Source organism: Mustela lutreola, chromosome 10, assembly GCF_030435805.1.
Source record: "Mustela lutreola isolate mMusLut2 chromosome 10, mMusLut2.pri, whole genome shotgun sequence".
Classification (NCBI taxonomy): Eukaryota; Metazoa; Chordata; class Mammalia; order Carnivora; family Mustelidae; genus Mustela; species Mustela lutreola.
In genome coordinates, this window is record NC_081299.1 from 25,232,483 (window position 1) to 25,255,392 (window position 22,910).

The 22,910-nt window shown below is 43.0% G+C and overlaps 1 protein-coding gene across 1 annotated transcript in view; it reads right to left on the minus strand.

Annotated features, from left to right (window-relative positions):
• CSMD2 (CUB and Sushi multiple domains 2) overlaps positions 1 to 22,910 on the minus strand; it is a 616,179-nt gene that overhangs the window by 214,379 nt on the left and 378,890 nt on the right. The window contains exons 14-15 of the mRNA XM_059136925.1: positions 13,090 to 13,416; positions 9,108 to 9,302 (exon numbers count right to left, since the gene is read on the minus strand). Coding sequence (XP_058992908.1) covers positions 9,108 to 9,302; positions 13,090 to 13,416 — 522 coding nt within the window. The remainder of the gene's footprint in view (positions 1 to 9,107; positions 9,303 to 13,089; positions 13,417 to 22,910) is intronic.

Sequence of the window (22,910 nt, forward strand, 5' to 3'; positions counted from 1 at the left end):
TGTTACATTAGGAAGTTTAATTAACCTAAGAACAGTAATACAAATGATATGAGTAGAAACTCATATCAATGACTTACAATGCTACGTTATGTGTATTATTTCATTTAAAACCACATAACATTTATGCAGTTATTATGCCCATTTTATAGATGAGAAAACTTAGGCTAAGTAGGCTAAGAGACTAGATCAAGAAGTAATGAAGTGAGAGCTGGGATTTCACTTCAGGACCTCTGTCTCCAAATCCACCTGCAGTGCATAATGGTACTACAGCCACGGCTGGCAGCAATCAGCTCACTGGGATTGAGAGTTCACTGTGCATCAGGACTTGACGAGGATTATCTTTGTGACAACTGCAACACTAAAAGACAGGTACTATTGTTATTCTCGTTTTGTAGGTAGGGATTATCACCCCATTTTCAGTAAGTTAAGACATGGAGAAATTAAGTAATAACACAGCATTTATAAAAACATTGAGGGAGTAAATTGCACAAGGGTATTGTCACTTCCTGGGTAACCCCAGTTTTTAAGACCCATCTCTGCTCTCACTGAACCTGCTAGTACATTCCTCTCTTTGTCCAATGGACAGGTGAGACCTTGGAGGTGTGTGTTTGTAGGGGGCTACTACTCAGTCCTTGGATTCCCATGCATAGCCTCAGTAGGAAAAGGGACTCTCTCGGATTCAATTCAGCACAGGCCCAGCCTCTTGGATCATGGACTGTGATCTCCTTACTTACTTTCCAGAAAACTGTAGATCACATGGTCACTTTCTGTCTAGGCTACCCTCCATTCAGTGCACAAATCAATTTTGTATAGTTTATTTCAACTTAAATAAAATGTGAATTTTGTTATAAAAAAATAACAAAACCCTATCTAAAATCTCCAGATACGGAAACCCAAATCCTGCCTTTGGTCACCACTTTGCTTTTCTCTGGTGTATTGTTTTACTGCCTTGCTGGTTCTTCTTTTCTCCTGCTCATGTGCTGCTCAAACGACCACTCTATGCATTCAGTCCTTCATATTCTCTGGTTCATCTTCAAACGGTGACAGGTGTCAGGCCGGGAGGAGTAGGCAAGGATCCTAAATGCAATGTCTCCTTAACGATTGAAAAGATGCTCAACCTCATTCTAAGGGAATATATATATTAAAACTGCAATGAGAGAATACTTCTCATCCATCACATAGACAAAATCTGAGTTCAAGGACACATGAGACTCAGGGAAAGCAGGTATTCTAGCACCTTGCTGGTGGAAAATGTTCTGCAAAATGGCACAACTCCTGTGAAAAGAAATTTGGTAATATATAGCAAAATTCCTATGCATTCACTCTCTGACCCTGCTTCTAGAACTCTATCCCAAAGATATTCTTGCAAATCTATGAAAAGACATATATATGTACAAGGCTATACAAAGCGGCATGATTTATAGTAGCAAAAGAATGGAAAGAGCCCAAATGGGAGGCAGCAATAGGGAGCGGACTGAATGAACTGGAGTAATCAACAAGATGGATGGGCAGCTGTAAACAAAAATGAGGGATAGTCTATATAATGTCATGGAGTGGTCCCCAGAATATATTAGTAAGTGAATAGAATAAAAACCAAGGAAACGAGGTAAAAAATAATCCTATGATTTCATTTATTGTAGAGAGGGGTGGGAGACACACACACACACACACACATTGACTCATATTATAACAACTGATGAAAGAATGAGGCCCAAACTCAAGATTATCTATGGAAAGAAGGAGGGAACAGGGTGGAGAGTAAAGGAATAAAAGCTAGACTTTCTCAGAATATATCTTCTTTCAGAGGTTTAAATTTGGAACTATGTAAATATTTTTCACAACTAAAGAGAAAGATTTAAATTTGATAAGCAAGCTCTCAAAACTCAAAAGCAGAGTGAAATAAATGAATACAGTACTGTGTCAGTTGGTGGCATAATCGCACATGAAGAAACTAGCGAAAGAGATTTTAAAACACAGCCATCCCTAGTTGGGTCTAGGAATGAGAGGAATTGAAAGTAAAACAACTTAAACCATTTTCAGTAATCACACTGATGTTGTAGTGGCTGTGTCATTCTGTGAGTCTTGGGTGTGCAGTAGGGAATGGGAAATCATGCTGATGTTGTAGGGAACTGGAATTTTCAGCAGGAATGAAAACAGGTACAGATATGACATCAAGAAAGTAAAAAAGGAAGTATTCTTACATCTGAAATGAAATAAACCCATTATGCATTTTTATCTTAAAAAAAAAAAGAAAGATTCTTTAGCTCTGTTCATTGGAATGCCTTAGAGACAAGGGCCAACTCAATAGGAATAATTATCCCCAGCGCCCAGATTGTCAGTATCACTTTCCACCGAAAAGGGATTAGGGCTCCTTGGAGAAATGGCTGCTTCCAGGTCAGGGAAAGAAAATGTTCAAAATGAGGTTGGGCCACTTTCAGAAAGATACCCACTGGCCAATGGGACAGTTGGAATGTCGGTTAGAGTGATAACTGCAATGGATTTAATTATATAAAATATGTTTAAACACCCTGAACCATAATGGTATTTAAAAATGTTCAACTTTATGTCAGGGAATCAACTCATTGAATAAAAACCGGTAAATAAAGGAAAATAATTAAGTTTTTCTCTGCCTTTCCTTCATGAACTGTACCTCAGGGTAACCAAATAGTTGATGAGGGCGAGTTTTCTTTAAATACTCCAGCTTATAAAAGAAGATGAAATGATAGCATGTGGGCATTTTGCAATCCCATCGCTGGCTCCTAACATCCTCAAATGAGAGACAACCAGACATTATGCGTCTCTGATGGTGGCACAGAGCCCTGCCCGTAGAACATTCTGGTTGAAAAATGGAAACTAAATCTGATTAGGTTTTTAGATCCTACTTCCAATTAAAGGAAATATAAGAGAGAGAGTGGATCATGTTAAACAACCTCCCAGGGACATAATGGTCAAAATTCAGAGTGCAGGAGACACCTCAGAATAAACGACCTGGCTTCTTCCACAAAATATCAGAGGCGTGGGCACAGAGGTCCACAGGTTAAATGAGCTGACACATATGTGCTACCTGTAATGAGTGAACCTAAGCAGGATTCTGACTTTTTAAAAAAATCTTTAAAATAAAGTGTTAAACAATCATGGAAATTTGATTGTATTAAGTAACTCTTTTTACTTTTTTAGGATGATGGTATTGCTGTTATGTTATAAAGGGCTCTTTTTATCTGTTAGAGATACACACTAAAATGTTGTGGATGGGCTATTTTGCCTGAAATTTGCTTCCCAATAATCCTAGAGTGGGGGAGTGGCAGGGGCAGCAGGTAGGGGTATGAATGCAATGGAACAGGCTATGACTTTGTAACTGGTGAAACTGGGCGGTGGGCACATAGGTGCATCAATTGTTTGAAATTTTCCACTCAGAATGTGGGGCAAAAAAAGGAAATGCACACACTCACATTCAGACCTCTCAAACTCACACAGCATACACACTCACACGCACAATGAAAGAAAAGAGGGGGAGGTTTCCTGCCTTGACTAGAGATAAGAGTGCAGGGATAAGACAAAGGGACCCAGTGCTTGGCACACAGCAGGTGCTCCATAAATACTTTGTCAAAGGAATGAAACACTGGTTGAAAGGTAGAAGACCAGGTATTATGACTGAATTGTGTCCCCCCAAATTCACAGGTTGAAGCCTTAGCCCCAGTATGACTGTTTGGAAATAGGGCTCTTACAGAGGTAGGGATGAAGGTTAAATAAGATCATTAGGGTGTGACCCTGACAGGACTGGTATCCTTCTAAGAAGAGACACCAGGGATAAGCACACAGAGAAAAGGACATGTGAGGACACGGCGAGAAGTTGGCCATCTATAAGCCAAGGAAAAAGTGGCTTCAGGAGAAAGCAAACCTGCTGGCACTTTGACCTTGGATTTCCAGCTTCCAGAATGGAGAGAAAACAAATTTCTATTGTCCAAGCTACCCAGTCTGCAGTATTTTGTTACAATGGCACGAGATGACTAAAACACCAAGCTTCTCCATGACGGACACTAACATCATGCCAGGCCAGGAGCAACTGGGCACAGTGATGGAACACAAGAATATGAAGAACTAGTCTTCTTTGAGCCTTACGGGTGCCGGACACTGATTTATGTGCCCTTTTTCTTTTCCTGTATGTTCATCTTCACAACAACCATGAGGGGGGGTACTGGTATTAGCCTCATTTCAGAGAGGAGGAAACAGGAACAGAGAGCTAATGGGTCCAGAAACACACAGCTAGGAAGTGGCAGAGCCAGGATTTAAACCCAGCAGGCTGGCTCCAGAGCTTGTGTTGCTAGCCATTGTGGGTGTGGACATGGGAATGCCCAGCCGTCGGAGGGGTTTTAGGTGAGGACATGTCTAGCGTGAACAACCAGAACTCATGAAAGCCTTTTCTGGTGGCCTGCTACTCCACTGTTTGTGGCAGCATGAAAGGTGAGTGAACTTTGGAGTCAGACAGACCTCACTAGAGGATTCAAAGTGATGGTCTGGAATCAGAGTACTTGGATTGGAATCCTGACTCTCCCATTCATTTAGCTGTGTGACCTTGGGCAAGTTATGTAACTACTCTGTGTTTCAGTTTCCTCCTCTGTGAAATGAGGACAATACAGTACTTACCTCCAAGGTTGTCATGAGGATTCAGTAGGGCAACATATGCAAAGCACTTGGCCTCGTATTTAGCATGTAGTAAATGCTTAACTCTTATCAGCTGCGGGATCTCAGGCTGGTCAATTCACCTGGCTGGTTTGCAGCTTTCTTGTGCTTGGAGCCTAACAACATCTTTCTCCTGAGAGTGGCCAGAAGATTCAGTGAGATAATGTTAGAAACTCAATTAACTACCCTTACTTCTTCCTTGGAGGTCTAAATGAGCTACAACTATCACTTGGATTCCTCTTGTGGGAATGGGGAGAACTGGCCTTCTGTCTTTTTTATAGGACTTTTTAATTTTCTGATTATAAAAGTAACACATCTGGTATATACAGCAGAGAAAAACAATGTGGACATGTTTACACCAAACAGTCAAAACATTTTCCTCTAGGGAGCGGGATGGGGAAAATGAGAATTTTCACTTTGAACTTTATCTCACTTATGTATTGCTTAAATTTTTTGCAACTACCAAATATTACTATAAACATGAGAATACACACTCACTGTAGATAATTTATCTCCTTTCCCCCTCTGTGTATTTTTTCCCCTCTGTGTATTTCTTATATAAGCAGCATTTTTTTTTAAAACCCCGTTTGAGGTTCTTTGTCTTTTAATAGGGAGTTTAATTACCTTTACCGTCATAACTGATACGTTTGTTTTACTGCTGTCATTTTGTTTTATGCTGTCAATTTCTGATACTTCTCTGTCTTCTCTGTCTCTTCCAATAGGCACTATGTTTCATTTTGTTTTAATTTTCTTCTGGGATAGGAAAAGGTGAAACTTGCTTTTTATCCTACTTGTGCATACTTAGAAGTATTTCATAAACAGGGTTGAAATTATATTCTCTGTAGTGAAATAATCCCAGAAAAATACAGAAACAGTGTAGCCAAGAGTCTGGGTCTGAATTGTGGCTCCACTACTGACAAGCTGGGAGGACTGTGGGCAAGTGACTTAACCACTCTGGGCTCCAGTGGGGACTGCAACTATACCTGCTTCCTACCGGGTGGAGGCTAACATGAAAGGACACCTGTAAAATACTGATCCTAGTGTGGTATGCTTACATGGTTCTTTCTGGAAAAAAATAAAAATAAAAAAGAAGACGACGACGACAAGGAAGAGGTGGATGGGGGAGAGGGATAATCACGCGCACCTGTGTAGATGCCTTCACTGCCTGGCTTTTTAAAATATATTGCTGACTTTAAACATATGGATCCCCTATGTCCCTCTGTTCTCTAGACAAGATGTCAACAAACTACAGCTCGGGGGTCAAATCCAGCCCATCCACTTAAGTGGTGTCTATGGCTGTGTTTGCGTCACGGTACCAGAGTTGAGAACCACATGGCCCGGAAAGCCAAAGCTACCTCCCAGCTGGCCCTTTAAGGAAAAGTTTGCCGGCTTGTGCCTTAGAGCCACCAGATGATCATCCTTCTTTCTAAATTTAGGAGAAGATGCCATTCTCTCCCTTGTCCCATTATAGCCTCTCAAAAGCTAAGTGGCTCTTGGCATATATTAAAAGATTTTTTAAAAGACCATTAGCTTTTGCATTTAATTGTCCACAAGGTGGGGATACTTAATCAAAAACAAAACTAGAAAAATGGAAAAGACAAAAGATGCTGATTACAAAGCCGGGTTCTCCCGATGCTGGGATACAGGGGAAAGGAGCCACAGAGGGGCCAATCCCAGGGGCTTCTCTACCCCATCTACTCCACTGTTTTCAGTCTGGGTTTGGCCAGCCGAGGTAGGCTCTGACTTTGGCTCTTGGATATACAGCTTCCCAGATTCCTAAAAACCAGCTTGGCAGCAAATACCCACCCCTTTGAGGAAACTGAGCAGACTCTCCCCTGTGCCAAGTTCATGGTCTCTCCAATGGGTTGCTCCCTATGCCTGGTTGCCTGTGGTCCTCCAACCTCAGCGTTCCCATCCTCCCAAGGGAATGGATGGGATAGTTTTAGTTACAAAATTAGGACTTTGCCCATGTAACAGTGGATCTAATCCTCTCATGCACTTATACGTGGTCTCAAGTATCTCACTGCGCTGATGGAAGTAGGGTCTAGGGGTCCCTGATTCAGGAGGGCGGCCCATGCCAAGAAGTGGGGTCTGCAGTTACCAAGCCCTAGTGTCTCCCAGTGTCTCCTAGTGTCTCCACGTCCACTGGAACTGAGCCCCTACAGGCTTGGGGCACGGGGAGCCTGGGCTTCTGTCCTGGAAGAGAATCTTGGTGGGGAGACAGGACCAAAGGTCAGGGAACTGGTAAAGAAAAATGAAATGGTGGTGAGACCAAGCATCCAACAGCATGGTCCAGTAGCGGCCCCCGAAGAACAAAAGGAATTAGGAGAAGGGAGAGATCCAGAGAGCGAGAGACAGCAGGGAAGATGTCTTGGATGAGATGGACCAAGACAAGGACAACCAAAGAGGTCAAGGGAGAGAATAAGGGAGAATGAAGGGCAGCCTGAAGGATAAGTGGACAATCCTCCAGACCCTGGGCTCTGCACAGTGGCTTTGCAGGGTCATCGGCTTCACCCATAAATGATTCCATCACACATACATGATGACCCCACTGTTGTCAGCGATGGCATGATTTCACCTGCTAGTTCCATGGCTGAGAATGGCATTTCCAATAAAGCTCATTTCACTGGGGAAAATGGCTGTGATGTTGTGTGGACCTCATTGTGGGAACTTGGGAGGGCAGAAAATAGTCTGTTCATGACATGATTGGGGCAGGCGCCTGCAAGGATGGAAAGATACCACTTGAACCCCCCAAAGTGGAGTGATATTCATCTGATTGGCCTCATGAAGAAATGGTTAAAATCATGCTCACGGCCAACACTAATCGATCGTTCCCTCTCTGCCAGACATAGGTCCAAGGTCAGTGGGTGCTCACAACAACCTGTGAGGAGGTTGCTGTATATGGCACCGTATAGATGGGGTTACAGAGGCACGAAGGGGTCAAGTCATTTGCTCAGGGTGCCTCAGACTGTAAATTTCAGGATGAAGGCCAAGGGCAGTCTGGTGGGAGTCAGGCTCTGGAGGCCATTAGGGAGAGACTAACCTAATTAAAAGGACTTTCCTTCATTCATCCATTCAGTAATTTATCAACCAGTATTGGCTGAGCATCTAAGAGTCTAACAATTTGCCGGTTATGTGGCTGTGAGGCAAGGTAGATCTCCTAACCTCATGGAGCTTACAATCCAGGGACAGCAAAGCCAACCGTTTTGAGTACTTTACACCAGGAACTGCCCTATATAATGTACCTTGCTCTCATCCCCTCCCTTCTGTGTTCAGCTGGAAAATACAGAGGCGCAGAAGGAAAAGGTGACTTGCCAGGATTCCGTGGACTTGAAAGCCTACCTTAACTGCAGACCCTCTGCCATGTGCACTGAGCAGTCAGTGGTCTCTCCTCTCCCTTCCCCCACCGTCAGCTCTGGGGCAGTGCTTGCTCTAACGCTCCCCTCTTCTTCTCCCATCCTTCCCACCTGCTGGCTGGGGTGCACGGATTTGGGTTTGGGGACTGGGTATGGAGAGAGGTCATTTAGGTCTCCATCTCTGTCCATCACGTGAAAAGAGAGGAAGCAGATTTCTGGCTCCCCAAAGTGGAGAAGTACAAGCCCCTGCCTCCATGTCCATGGTCACTGCCTCCTAGGGGCTGGTGGATGCTCACCTTTCATCTGTCAGTCATAAATTTTACTGAGGACTTGCTCTGTGGCAGGCACAGTGCTTGGGATGCAGATGTGGCCTGATTCCTGGCCTCTAGAAGCTTTCATCTGTATTTTAAGTGCCTGCAGTTTGGGGGAGCAGATGGCTGGTCTCTAAGCCTGAATCAAACCTACTTTGTGTGGCCAGGCTGGACTAAGGAGACACCATAATAACCCTCATTTGCTTCAAGCTGTGTTTCTCACACAGAAACTGGTGTTTCTGTGTGAGACTGGTCTGCTTTCAGCCTCCTGAAGACTGACAGCAAGGATATGGAGGCAGCCTTTAATAGGAGCGTGAAGGCCAAGGCAGGGAGACGTCCCAGGGAACCGGGGAAAATGAGCACATGGAGAAGTGAGTGCCAGGTGGCCTGAAAGACTTCAAACCATGGCGCTGCCGAGGCTTTGGGCTCCTGGCGCTCCCCTGGGCAGGAGCTGGAAGAAGTGCTCCTAATGGCTTTGATACTGAGAGAGTTCTCAGTGGAAGCAAGAGGTGTTTTTGGTGCTTGACTATCTAAAACCAGCATTTCTCCAGGTTAATCTCTGGTTACAATTCAAATTTCTGTGCTATAGAAATTGTAAATTTTTGTCATCTTATAGAGCCCCTGCTGTCCCAGTGTGAGGGTGAGAGGGTGACCTGGGTCCTGGGAAAAGAGGAAGGACCACATGGATAAGTGTCACTTGGCCCCCTCCGCCTCCTCTCCAGCTGAAGGTCCCCAGTCCCCCGCCCTGGCAGGCACTTACCTTCACACCGCAGCACAGCGCTATTCCAGACCACGCTACCCTCCTTTAGGATGCAGGTGATGGTCTCCGAGCCCTGAGTCCCGAGGAAACCTTCGTCACAGAGGAAGGAGATAGAGCTTCCCAGCTGAAGGCTGTCACCAAACCGTTTGCCATTCACCGGAACGCCAGGATCTGGGCACTCGTTGTGTCGGAAGGCTGTGTGGATGGGGATCAAGGACAGGATTAGGCAGAGCTGGTGAGCAGATGGGGCCCCCCCACCGCAGAGAAAACAAGCTTCATTATGTTAGGCAATCCTAGACCCCCGTCGCTTCCACAAGAACCTGCCATGTTGGAGACCGAGCCAGATGCCCCAGAACCAGTGAGCCACAGTGGGCAGAAAGCAGGTGATTGTTAAACTTGATCTCCTGCCTTCCTGAGCACCTAATCCAATTTCGTGCTAATGAACATATATGAGTCAGGCAACGGACTAAGTATTTCTCATGTCAGCTCATTTCCATCATATAATGGTTCCACGAGGTAGACCTGGTTACCAAGGTTACAAATGAGGAAACTGAGGCCCAGCATGGCTTAGGAGCAGAGCTCCGTCCTACTGCCACAACCATTCCACACTTCCCTAACTTCAGACAGTTACGGGATCATTTATACTGCAGATGAGCTGGGCTCCAAGTCCTGTGACACTAATAGACACTAAGCATCATAAAGTAGGTGCCCTGGACTCAACCCTGTCTGAAGCCATCTCCCTCATTTCCTTGTGTATTGTCAGGCAGCCTCTCGCTCCGTCATCCAGGCAATGATAATGCAGTGGGAATGGGGCAGAGGAAAGAGAGTGCTTGCGGGTTTAATTGAGCTTTGCCTCTTGTTAGTTACATGGTTCTGGGCAACTTACGTAATCTTGCTGAGTCTCTGTTTCCTGACCTATAAAATGGAGACCATATTTCCCTGGCAGGGTCATTTCAGGATAGAAATAAAAGGAAAGTTGATATGAATTTGAAAGTGGAGATGTTTGGGACGCGCCTGACAGATGGCAAGTACTCCCTGAGTATGAGTCTGCTGCCTTCTTCCCATTCCTTCTCCGTCTCCCCGGAGCACGTTCCTAGCCTGCCTCCACCAGGGTGCCACAGTTCTGGAGCTCAAATCTCTGAGCCACACCCTCTCTGCAACCCTGCTATTGCGCGGATGGTGCTTTCCAGGAGGCCAGGCTCCCTGGCTATGTGGGTTTGTGCCACTTTAAATTAAGAACTCAATTTGCAACCCTCTGAAACACTTGTACAACCAGGAACAGAAGGATGGATCATGCTGGAGGCAAGAGACCTGCAAAACTGGGGATACTTCCTACCAAAGGCAAGTCATGGGAGCATCTGACGTGGGGATGATTGGGACGATCCCTTGTGGTGCCTCGGCAGACACCCCAACGCACTTCCCGCTGAAATGCAAAGCCCAGGTCATTCCAGACTTTAGGCTTCTCACCTTCCTTCATGAGGAATGATGACTATGAGGGTGCCCTGACATTTAGAAAGATGCCCTGGGAAGAAAAGTGGTGCTTGGGGCCCAGAAGTCCATACATGTCTCCTAAAAATCTCAGTTGCACATGCACGCATACAGGCAGGACTCCAAAGCTACTTCCAATGTCAGGGTGCAAAAGCTCTAAGTCAAGAGCCTTTTCAGACCTCAGTTTCCTGGCATGTGGAAGGGGTAGACAGAGCTTAGCTACTGATGTTTTTGCTGAGCACTGGCAGTGGGAAGCACAGAGGTGCTCAAACGGCAGGTGCCCTGGGGACAGCACCTGCCATCATCATTGGTCCAAGTGCCCCATGTGGAAGAAGGATTAGCTTTACTCTAAGGAGCACTAGGGGTGAAGCTGTCTGTGAGGTGAGCTCCTCACGCTGGGCAGGTGCAGGCTCATCCTAGATGATCACTGGCTGCATGTGACCGAGAAGCTTTGTGTCCCAGTTCCCGGACACTTGTTGGTGGGATAGTGCTGTACCAGCTACATCAGAATCACCTGTGAAGCCTGTAAACATGTAGATTACGGGGCCTTATCCCTTTAGGGATTACGATTTTGCAACAGGGCCCAAATATAAAACAATTAGGTCTACGTATCCCCCCAAATTATCTCTATAAGTGCATAGAGAAATATCTGATGTTTGCAGCAGTGTTCAGCAAAGGCTGGCAAGAATCATTTCTGGGTGGGGGATTCTGGGGTAGTAGTTAGTACTTCTTTGACCTGCTCTATTTTGTTGAGTATATATGTGTTGGCCGTGTGTCATTTTTATGGTGGTGGAGAAGCTTTGAAGAGGAATGTTAGGCAAAATCTGGATTCTCACTTAGGTCCGGCCCCTCCCTGCCTTTTGCCTTCCTTTTCCCCTCCCCACCAAGAACTCGGCACTTGCTGCTTTTTGGAACGTGGGCACTCCCTGGGATTTGGTTTTGCCAGGAGTCTCAGTAGCCGGTTTTGTCCCAGGCTTCCTATTGATATTCATACCTACACTGAACCTGCAGAGTTCCTAGCCCTGACCATCATGGAAGGGGGGCCTCCCTGGGATACCTCTCACCCCTCTTCCTACTCCCACCAGGGAGAAAAAGGGTATGAGTCACTCTTGGATCTTTCCATCCAATACTGATCCTTACCAGGTCCAGACTCTGTGCTGGGCAGAAGGGATAAGAAGATAAGCACACATACCCGTACCTTTCCAGAGCTCATGATCTCATGGTAAAGCAAGGATAGAGGTTGATCATCTAGAAGCTAGAGCGCTGTGCTAGACTGGGAAGACTAGGGAAGATGGACTGGGTTCTGCTTCCTCCTAACTGTGGATGGTGGGAATAGGTACACCCTGGAAGAGGCAGGCCTGAGAAGACCGATGGTTTCTAGCAAGTTTGCTGTCCTGAAGAAGGTGCTGAAGAGAGTGTTGGGAGAGAGCTTTAGCTTGGGTGGTTCCTTGGAATCTGAGGTCCCCAATAGTCCCAGCTCAGTTAGACTCCAGGGACAGGTGGGACAAGGAAGCAAGGCCTTTATGCCAAGGGAGTGGGGTGAGGGCTGGGAGGAGATCAGTTCTGTCAAAAAGAACCAGACTATGTGAGTGTCTGCATGCATGGGTGGGGCAGGAACCAGGGGCTTGCATTTCACAAGTAGCCCCTGGAAGAGGAACAGGCAGACCCAACTTCAGCCCCATTTGACTATTTGCCACTGGCTGAGTTCACTGGGTCTACAGCTTATTATGACCCAATAAGCTCTTCTTGCTACCTTTGGCAGCTTGCTATTTCTGGTCTCCAAGCTCTGCTCCCCTACCCCTCCTCACTATAGCCCCAGGAGACACAGAAATGCAGAGAACTACCACTTAGCTTCAGGCTGCTTCTAAAGAAGGGGCCCAGGGTTAAAACCAGAGGTGATAGATTTTAGATTGTGGCCCTGAGAGGGACAATGAGGAACTGCCCCAACAACAAGGCTATAAGCCTCAGATCCATGCAGAAACACTGCTCCGGACCTTTGTTTCTGATTCAGCTGCAGGGGTGGGAAGTAGGCAAAGTGAAGTGTGAAAGCCACTTGGGAGTACCTGAAGTCAACAGTTAGCAGGTGTTTGAGGACTGTGGGGGGAAGTGGGGGAGCACCTTGAGAGGGACGGGTAACAATGAGAGGATGACACAGGCTTGCTCTCTCAGGGGCCTTCCTGGTGCTCACTGGGCCTTCTAGGAGAGGGAGGGTGGGTAGGAGAAATAAGGTTCCAGGCTCCTCTTACGTTACATATTGCACTTCTAGGAAAGAAATGCTCAAGAGAGCAACTCCACTGAAAAGAGCACCCTGGCCAGCAGCCCAGACTTTCTGCTTTTCTGATCATGGTGGAGCCCCATGCTGAGGCCCTGCAACCCCACCAAGCCCTTGGAACTGGCCCACCCACATCAGTGCTCCTCTCTTCGGGCACCCCCCACAATACTCAGGGGCCAGCACTCTGAGGGATGGTCCTCTGGAGACAGAGTGGGGACTCACTGGTAAAGGTGATGTTGAAGCCCCTCTTTCCGGTGGAGTGGTCGGTCTGGAATTCGAGACGGGCCACGTGGCCACTGCTTGTGATGGAGGAAGGGAGCTGGTTTCCTGAAAAGGTGCCCAGGACGGGGGCCTCAGCCGTGGCCCCATCCTTGATGACCAGGAAGTCAAACTGAGGCTCCACATCGATGTCGTTGAAAGCCAGGTGGATGCGGCTCTCAGGCCGGGCCAGGATGAGCCAGACGCAGTGGAGGTGGTTGCCATAGTCCTCTGGGTAGTTGGGCGACAGGACGACCCCAGAGGGGCTGGTGAAGTTGAAAAAGCAGGAAACTGCAAGAGAAGAGCCACGGAGGTCAGGGTTGCGTCCTGGCGTTCTGCCTGGGCTACAGAGGGTTGGCACGGGGTGTATTTCCTTAGCCTAAAGAGCAATGGAAAGAAACGTAAAACCAGGGTTGGGTTGGACCTACTGGGCTCTGAGATCTTGGAGGGAAACATGCTGGGCTCCATGTTGGGCACGGTGCTGGGAAGGGTCCCTCTGGCAAACTACAGACATGGAGGAGTTGGTCCTCTTAACTGCTGTTGATCCCCTGGGTATTAACCAGGGTCAAGGCATGCCAAGTCCATTTCCCCTCTTTAATCATAGGTATGTCCTGAGGATTTGGGCAACCTCAAAGCTACAAAACTACGCTAAGGAGGTGCTGGTTAAACACTCTCTTGCAGAAACCAAAGCTTTGGAAGAATCCTAGGGAAGAGGTGATGGTGCCTTATCTCCATGCCCTATCTACTTCCTGCTCTCTCTCCTACTTTATCCTAAGGACACACTCTTCTGGAATTCCTTATTTTAAACACTTTTCATACCAGTGACTAACAGACCCTGGAACAAGGTTGAGGCAAGGGAAGTGCTATAAATGGAAAAACAAACAAATAAGCAAACACTAAACCAAAATTAAGAGGGAAAATAATAGAATGAAAAAAATTGTAACAAATATGCCAAAGGGTGAATATCAATATTAAATTAGAGCTTTTAATAACTACATAAGAATATCACCAAGATAAGCAAAGAGTATGCTCACAGGATTCACAGAAAGGAAAACTGAATTAATATGAAAACAGTCCATTTCACTAGTAAAAAAAATAAAGAAAAAATATACAGCCCAATATTGTTGAGGTGTCTTGGAAACTCATATGTATTTATTGCCGGTTGCACTGTAAAGTTGATATAATCCTTTTGGAAGGGAATATATGAATTCTTATCAACAACCACAAAACTACTCAAATATTCTGACTCACTAATCTCTAGGAATTAATTCAAAAGAAAAAGAGCTGCATGGACAAAGATGTTTATAGTGACATAATTTTATTACAGAGAAAAAAATGTGAACAACCTATATGCCAGCCTAATAATATGAGGTAAATTATAGCTTTTAATGTGATGCTGTTTGAACGAAATCATTAAAGTGATAAATATGACCCTGCAGAAAGAAGAACGTTAAGCATCATTTTAAGTAAAACAGTAGATCATAAAATTATATGTATATCTCTGATTATAGCTATTACATATTTACACGTGGATGAAGACCGGACATGAGCCCCTGAATAAAAATTGTTTTCGAGTAATAGGTTTGGGGGGTAATACTTTTTCAAAATGAAAACAATATTTAATTTTTCTGACTGCAAAAATGATATAGGCTCATAATAAACACTTTTAAATGTAAAAGTATAAAGAGGGTAGAAACTAATGTGGACAAACATTTAAATCCCTTTATAACATTTATATTGATGTTTGGTGTTAATAATATTGAAACTTAAGTTAGCATAATATCTGGCTTATTAATTATAATGAAGCTAAGGTAAAAAACAATAATGAAATCATGCTTGCAAAACAAACATACATACAAAACAAAGGAATTGGTGACTCTTTATGTTGAGCTTCTCCTTCCTTCCCCTGACTCTACCCATCCTTCCCTTTTCTACATTATGCATCTCTTTTCCAACCTGCTACTCAAAGCCCTCCCATCCAATTCCGCAAAGCGAACCATGCCCCTAAGACATATTCAGTCTTATCGCTGTAGTCTCTTGTGTTTTAGAGATATAGAAAGAGTCTGAGTCAAGGGGAGAGATGGACATGAAAAAGCTTTTGGGCAACACAATATAGAGTCAATAGTGATTATTATAACATATTAGTGGTGGTTACTAAGTGCAGGCACTATCTGAGCACTGTCATCCATTAGTCAATTTAGCTGTCCCAATAGTACAATTTGCTGGTAGCCCATTTTAAAGATGAAGACACTGAGGCACACAGAGATTAAGTAATATGCCAGGGTTGCTTGGTCAGTAAATGGTAACAGCAAGTTCAAATCCAACTGACTCCAGGGGCCAAGCTCTTAGCCACCCCTCAACATCCTCTTATGAGAACAGAACTGCCCACTGGGCCCAAAAGTGGAGTCCATGGGGGTGTCCTTAGAATTTGCTGAATATTGACCTCTCAACTCCTAACCATTATATTAGCATTAAAGTGGGACAGCCAGGCTGTCTTCAGCTGCAAGCCCTAACACAGATCATGAGGAATCCAAAGCCAACAGAGATAATAACCTTGAAGCCAAGGGTCAAAATCACAAGGTCTGCCTTCCAGTAGAACACACCAGGGCAGACCGAAGGCAAAAAGAAGTGCCATGATTTCAGAGGGAAGATCACCAGAAGCACTGTGAGCATGTGCACAAGTGCATTAGCAGCAGAGGAGAATTTAATTAACATCACCTGAGTCCCCACCCCTACTTCATGACTCTATCACATTATTCTTTTTTCTTTATACCCTTCGTAGTAGGTTGCCATCTTGCAAAGCTCCGGGGGCACCATTTTGAGCAGCTGTATATGGTAACTTTACTTATCACTCTCTAAAATTATCTTGTTCACTTGGTTGTTTATGATCTGTTCCTCTCTTGCCCCAAAACATACACATACGCTCCATGAGAGTAGAAATCTTGTCTGTTTTATTCCTCTCAGTCCCTAGTGGCTCCCACAATGCTTAGTGCATTCATTGTAGGTGCTCAATCAGAAAATCAATATTTGCTGAATGAATCAATGAGTATAGTCGACCCTTCAACAGCCAGGTTTGAACCACACATGCCCACTAACACATGAATTTTTTTTTTGATAAATATAGCACCGTACTGTAAATGCATTTTCTCTTCCTTATGGTTTTCCTAATAACATCATCTTTTCTCTAGCTTACTTTATTGTAAGAATACAATATATAATACTGATAACATACAAGATATCTGTTTATGTTATCAGTAAGGTTTTTGGTCAGCAGTGGGCTATTAGTAGTTCAGTTCTATGTGGATTTTTTGACTGAATAGGGTTTGGGGGGGAGAGGTTGGCACCGCTACTTCTGTGTTGTTCAAGGGTTAACTGTATTTAATGGTTGATACCATCTGAAAACATAGGGACGTGAATACATGTGCCTCACGTTCCCATCCTATTCCAACTCCCAAGCAACAGAATTGACCAAAGTTTGAAAAACAGGTGGATACCTGAATCAGCTCTGGAAAACTAGGAAAACATACTGGGCCATGACCTTCAATGCATTTCTCTTAGATATAGTACAGATCCATTCCTAATAATTTAGAGTAGAAAATAGAATGACCCAGCCAAGTTGCTAGACAATGAAATTGTTCCCAGTGTTAAAGAACCTTGAAAAATATATAATTCATATAACATTCATTAAAAAAAAAAAACACTCAAAGATGTTTTCTACCAAAACAAGAGATGAATCAAAATGAACTCAAATGTGGGAAAGTTACGTTTAATAAAACAAAACAAAAACAAAAACAAAAAGAAAACCAATGTGGAGATTCCTTAAGAAATTAAAATTAGAACTTCCCTATGACCTTGCAATTGCACTACTGGATATTTACCCCAAAGATACAGATGTAGTGAAAAGAAGGGGCATCTGTACCCCAATGTTCATATCAGCAATGGCCACAGTTGTCAAACTGTGGAAAGAACAAAGATGCCCTTCATTGAACGAATGGATAAAGAAGATGTGGTCCATATATACTATGGAATATTATACTTCTATCAGAAAGGATGAATACCTAACTTTTGTATCAGCATGGATGGGACTGAAAGAGATTATGCTGAGTGAAATAAGTCAAGCAGAGAGAGTCAATTATCTTATGGTTTCGCTTATTTGTGGAGCACAGGGAATGACATGGAGGACATGGGGAGATGGAGAGGAGAAGGGAGTTGGGGGAAATTGGAGGGGGAGATGAACCATGAGAGACTGTGGACTTTGAGAAACAAACTGAGGACTTTGGAGGGGTGGTGGGTAGGAGGTTGGGTGAGCCTGGTGGTGGGTATTATGGAAGGCACGGATTGCATGGAGCACTGGGTGTGGTGCATAAACAATTGGAACGCTGGATAGAAATTAAAAAAATAAATAAAAACTAAAAAAAAAAAAAGATTAGGAACAAGCAAATAAACGATAGAGTAAAGAATCTAAATAATTGCTGTAAACATAGCTATAAACCAGAATGCAAGCGTAACAAATATTCCTTCGAAGAGAGGATAAAAGATATCATTCCTGTCCAAACCCCAGGGTAAAACTCTGCAGATGACACTGATAGAAAGCATAAAGTTAGAGCAAGGAGATATGCTAATTTCCTCATCTTGCAAGAAATTCTGTTATATAGTTTCTGTGGTTAATTAGAGAAATATAGGTTAGAGCATGTTTTTAAAGATGTTTAGAGTAATTAGTAATAGACTATAAAGTAGCTTATCTTCAAAATTACCAAAGGGGAAAAAGGAAAGCAGTCAATTTAGCAAAAAATGGAATTCAAAGGACACAACAAGGAGGCATAAAGAGGGGAAATGGAAAGTAAATGCTAAAAAAATAAAAAAGACAAGAGACAAAACGTTATTTATGACAATACATGTATACGGGCTAACCTAGCTGAGTAAAGTATAACCCTCATTTTGGAACAAGACTTACACAACTTACATTAGTGACTTACACAAAGTAACTTGGAATAGTTAAAAACAAGGGAAGGGGCCAAGATAGCTCAGGCTTCACATTAGAAGAGTATTAAAGTTCACCAATGCCAAGGCTCCAGAGATTCCTATGTATATGGTGGAGTGGGTCCAGAGCATCCACAGGTTCTAAAAGCTTCTCCAGGTGATCCTAAATGTGCAATCAAGGTTTCCGAAGGACTGGTGGAAGCAAATGCAAACCACCCAAAAAGGGGGTTTTAATATTAATATCAGAACCTTGGATGTTACAATGTCACACCAGGCTCTTGGACAATCCTTGTTTTTGGTCAAGGGTCTTACAGACACTACCAACAGACATTTCTTCTTGAACTTGGAAAGAGAGGAAGCTCATAAACCGACACTCATAGAACAAGAGTGTGGTCCTACAGAGATCAGGCTAGCACCCTAAGAGACGACTTACACTTGTTGCAGGGGAAGGGAATATGCATTGTCTTACAGAGGTCCGATCTTTCTCACCCTGGAAAATTATGTTTGCATGGTACTTTGGAATGTTTCTGCTGGAGAGCAGAGTTTGCTTCTCAGTGTCCAAACAGAGGAAAACATCAAATGCTGTTATTGGATCTCATTATTATCCATCATCCAGGTTAAAAGAGGGATAGAAAGTGCCTAGCCCCTCTGGAAGTAGTTATACTTACAGATATCAACCTTGGATAAACCTTTAAATCAGAGGGCTCTGCCATTGCTCAGACTTTTGAAAACTGACAAAGGTGGGAAACTCATTAACAGGTGTGTGCATAATTACTGTCTGTAATATTAGATCATTATTTGATACAGTCTTGAGTAGGAAACACAAGGGGCTTGTTGGAAAACCCTCTCTTACTATCTTCTCTTTTGGCATTGTCCTTGATGGCTTCACTGCTTTCAAAATGATAATTCAATTATGGGAAGGCGGTCCTGACAAAGAAAACCAAAATCCAAAGATGATATTTAAATAATGGATGATGCATAGATTACAAAATGAAGATATGATGTTTATGATACTTTATGGCCCAAAGCATTGACACAGATCAAATAAACTATTTTTAAAAAGTACAAGAGTTGACTATGGACTCTGAAAAACAATCTGAGGGTTTTGAAGGGGCAGGGGGTGGGAGGCTGGGGTACCAGATGGTGGGTATTATAGAGGGCACGGATTGCATGGAGCACTGGGTGTGGTGCAAAAATAATGAATACTGTTATGCTGAAAATAAAAGAAAAGTACAAGAGTTGGAGAAAAATATACTAATCTGAAATCAGAAGCAATGAAGACATACAAATGGCTATCAGACACATGAAAAAATGTTCATCATCACGAACCATCAGGGAGATTCAAATTAAAACCACATTGAGATACCACCTTACACCAGTTAGAATGGCCAAAATTAGCAAAATAGGAAACAATGTGTGTTAGAGAGGATGTGGAGAAGGGGGAACCCTCTTACACTGTTGGTGGGAATGCAAGTTGGTGCAGCCACTTTGGAGAACAGTGTGGAGATTCCTCAAGAAATTAAAAATAGAACTTCCCTATGACCCTGCCATTGCACTACTGGATATTTACCCCAAAGATACAGATGTAGTAAAAAGAAGGGCCATCTGTACCCCAATTTTTATAGCAGCAATGGCCACGGTCGCCAAACTGTGGAAAGAACCAAGATGCCCTTCAATGGACAAATGGATAAGGAAGATGTGGTCCATATACACTATGAAGTATTAAGCCTCCATCAGAAAGGATGAATACCCAACCTTTGTATCAACATGGATGGGACTGGAAGAGATGATGCTGAGTGAAATAAGTCAAGCAGAGAGATTCAATTATCATATGGTTTCACTTATTTGTGAAGCATAAGAAATAACATGGATGACATGGGGAGATGGAGAGGAGAACGGAGTTGGGAGAAATTGGAGAGGGAGATGAACCATGAGAGACTATGGACTCTGAAAAATAATCTGAGAGTTTTGAAGGAGTGGGGAGTGGGAGGTTGGGGGAGCCTGGTGGTGGGTATTATGGAGGGCATGGATTGCATGGTGGTGCATAAACAATGAATTCTGTTACACTGAAAAGAAATTAAATTTAAAAAAGAGAAGTAAGTAAAGATTAAGAGGATCTATAAAATAATATGAGTGTATGTGTGTATGTGTTATATGAAACTATGTGGCCTTCAAATGGGAGCATCACCCTCTTTACAAACACCCATGGAATATTACAGAAATGGACTTTATCTTAGACTACAAGGAAATCTCCAAAAACCTCTCCACAAAGCAAAAACAGTGGGGTCATACTCTCTGTTCACAGTGCAAATGAACTAGAAATCAATACTAAAAGAATACAGGAAAATCCCTAAATCACTTGAAAATTCATAGAACACTTTCTTAAACAAGTTCTTGAGTTAAAAAAGGAAATGAAACCTGTCAATACAGACTAGTTATAATAATGAGGAAGATATCAGGTCAAAGCTATATTTCACAGAAAATTCATAGCCTTATTCATTATTAAATTGTTGAGAAATAAGTGAAATGAATGTTGAAACACAAAAGTTACAGAGAGAATAACTGAACAAGATGAAGGAGAGAAGGGAGAATAAACTTAGTGAAGATAAAAATAGAAAAAAATAATGGGAAAGACCCATAAATAAGAAACTTCTCGTGAAATAAAAAGAGAGAAGCCACATATACATAAATAAAGGATAGTAAAATTAAGGAGATATGTTAATTATTAGAGAATAGTATGTATAACATAATAATAAATTTGAAATCTTGACAAAACAGAATTTCCTAGGAAATTCTGAATTACCAAACTTGTGTAAAAATGCAAGAAAGCTGGAATGTACTTAAGGAGTAGGTGGTTTTGTGGCTAGAGCTTTAAAATTTTAAACACACCATAATAGCCATGCTGTTTAAATTAATTTTGATACAAATACTCCCATAAAACAGTATATATGATATACATACTCACACCCACCTACTCACATACCAACATACCCACAGTGTAAAAAGAAATCCCATATGCAAAGTGTTAGCAAATCAAATTCAGCCCTACAACAATGAACAAACACAGCTTATACAATGAAAACAACAAAACTTTACTGATAGGCAGAAAAGAAAATATAAAAATGAGAGACGCATTATTTTTCCGGATGACAGTTCATATTATTAAAATGACAATTGTCCTCAAATCATTGTATACATTGAACATAATTTCAGGCACAACCCACACAAATATTTTTTTTTTCTGAAACTTGAAACAATTGTAAGATCCATCTGTTGCAAGAAGGCGAAAAGAGCCAGTGTCTCCTAAAAGAGATGAGAGTAATACATATGGGATGCCCATCAGCAATCTCTTACAACAACCTTCTGAAGCGTATACTATTGTCCACATTTTATAGGTGCAGAAGTTGAGTCCAGGTAGTCAAGTAACCTGTCCCCAGTCATAATGCAAGGGGTGATGGGCTGGGATATGAACCCAGTCATATGGGTTCCAGAATCCGAGCTCTTAGCTATGACACCTACTTTTTCCCAGTAAGGAGGCCTTACCCACTCAGATATTGAAACATATTCTAAAGCTGTAATAGTAAAATCTGTATTGTATTAGCTCCAAATGAGAGAGAAATGGGGCCAAAAAAGAAAATTTCAGAAACAGACATGGACATCTAAAAATTTAGTATATGAAAATGTGGGCTTTTCACATTGGCAGGGCAGAAGTGGATGGATCAATAAAGAATGCTGGGACAAATGGCTAACCAGTTGTGGAAAAATTAGATTCATATCTCACTCAAGGCACCACAGAACTACTCGGGAAAAAAAAAAAAAAAAGCACTATTCATATAATCTCAGAGATGGAGAAGGACTTTCTCAGCATTACACCAAAGCAAGAAATCATATGGGAAATGGTATTTTTTAACTACAGAAATAAGAAACTTTTGGATTTTAAAAAGTCACCATAAACAAAACCTCAATACTGAGGAGCAAAGGGAGAGAGAAATATTTGCAGGTTACTACAGTTAAATATTTGCTATATATTTAATATTTAGTATATATATTCTAAATAAATTTACTATGCTTACCATATATGGAACAACAATTCAATAAAAAGGTAACACTCAAAATAGAAATATGGGCCAAGGAAATTAAGAGGCCACTAACAGAAGAATAAAGCTGGTCAACAGAGATGCAGGAAACGTACAATATTATTGGAAAACAGAAACGTCAAGCGACAGAGCTCTCAAGTTGGCAAAGGAAAAACAGACAGCATGGAACTTTGCAAGAGAATGGAGAAAAGCTGGCAAGGCAGATGGAGACCAAGCATCTGAGGGAGGAGGAAAAACAGGAGAGTGGTTTCTAGAAGGAGGGACACTCTGTTCTGAAACACAGCGGAGCATCTGAGGAGGACAGAAAGCCACCCTTTGGGTTTTAATGACAAGAGGTCGTTGGCAACTTTGGTGAGAGCAGTCTCTGGGTGTGGGGGACACAAAGGTCAGAAAGGGCAGGTGACAAGGGAGCGGGAGCCGAGGAATGGATGCAGCAGGGAGGACATCCTGTCAAGGAAGTCTGGGTGTAAAAAGGAGCATTAGAGAACGGGCAGAGTGGTGCAGGGTGTGAAGGAAGAGCTTTACTTCTAAGTTAAGAGAGACCAAGGGACATTTAAATGGTGACGGGCAGCACTCGGCAGATGGGGAGAGGCTGGAGAGACAGAACAAGGACAGATTCCACATAAGGCAAAAGATTCCTAAGAAAGTGGGAGGTGAGGAGGACTATAGCAAGATTTTTGAAACAGTCTATTAATTACTGGTTGTGAA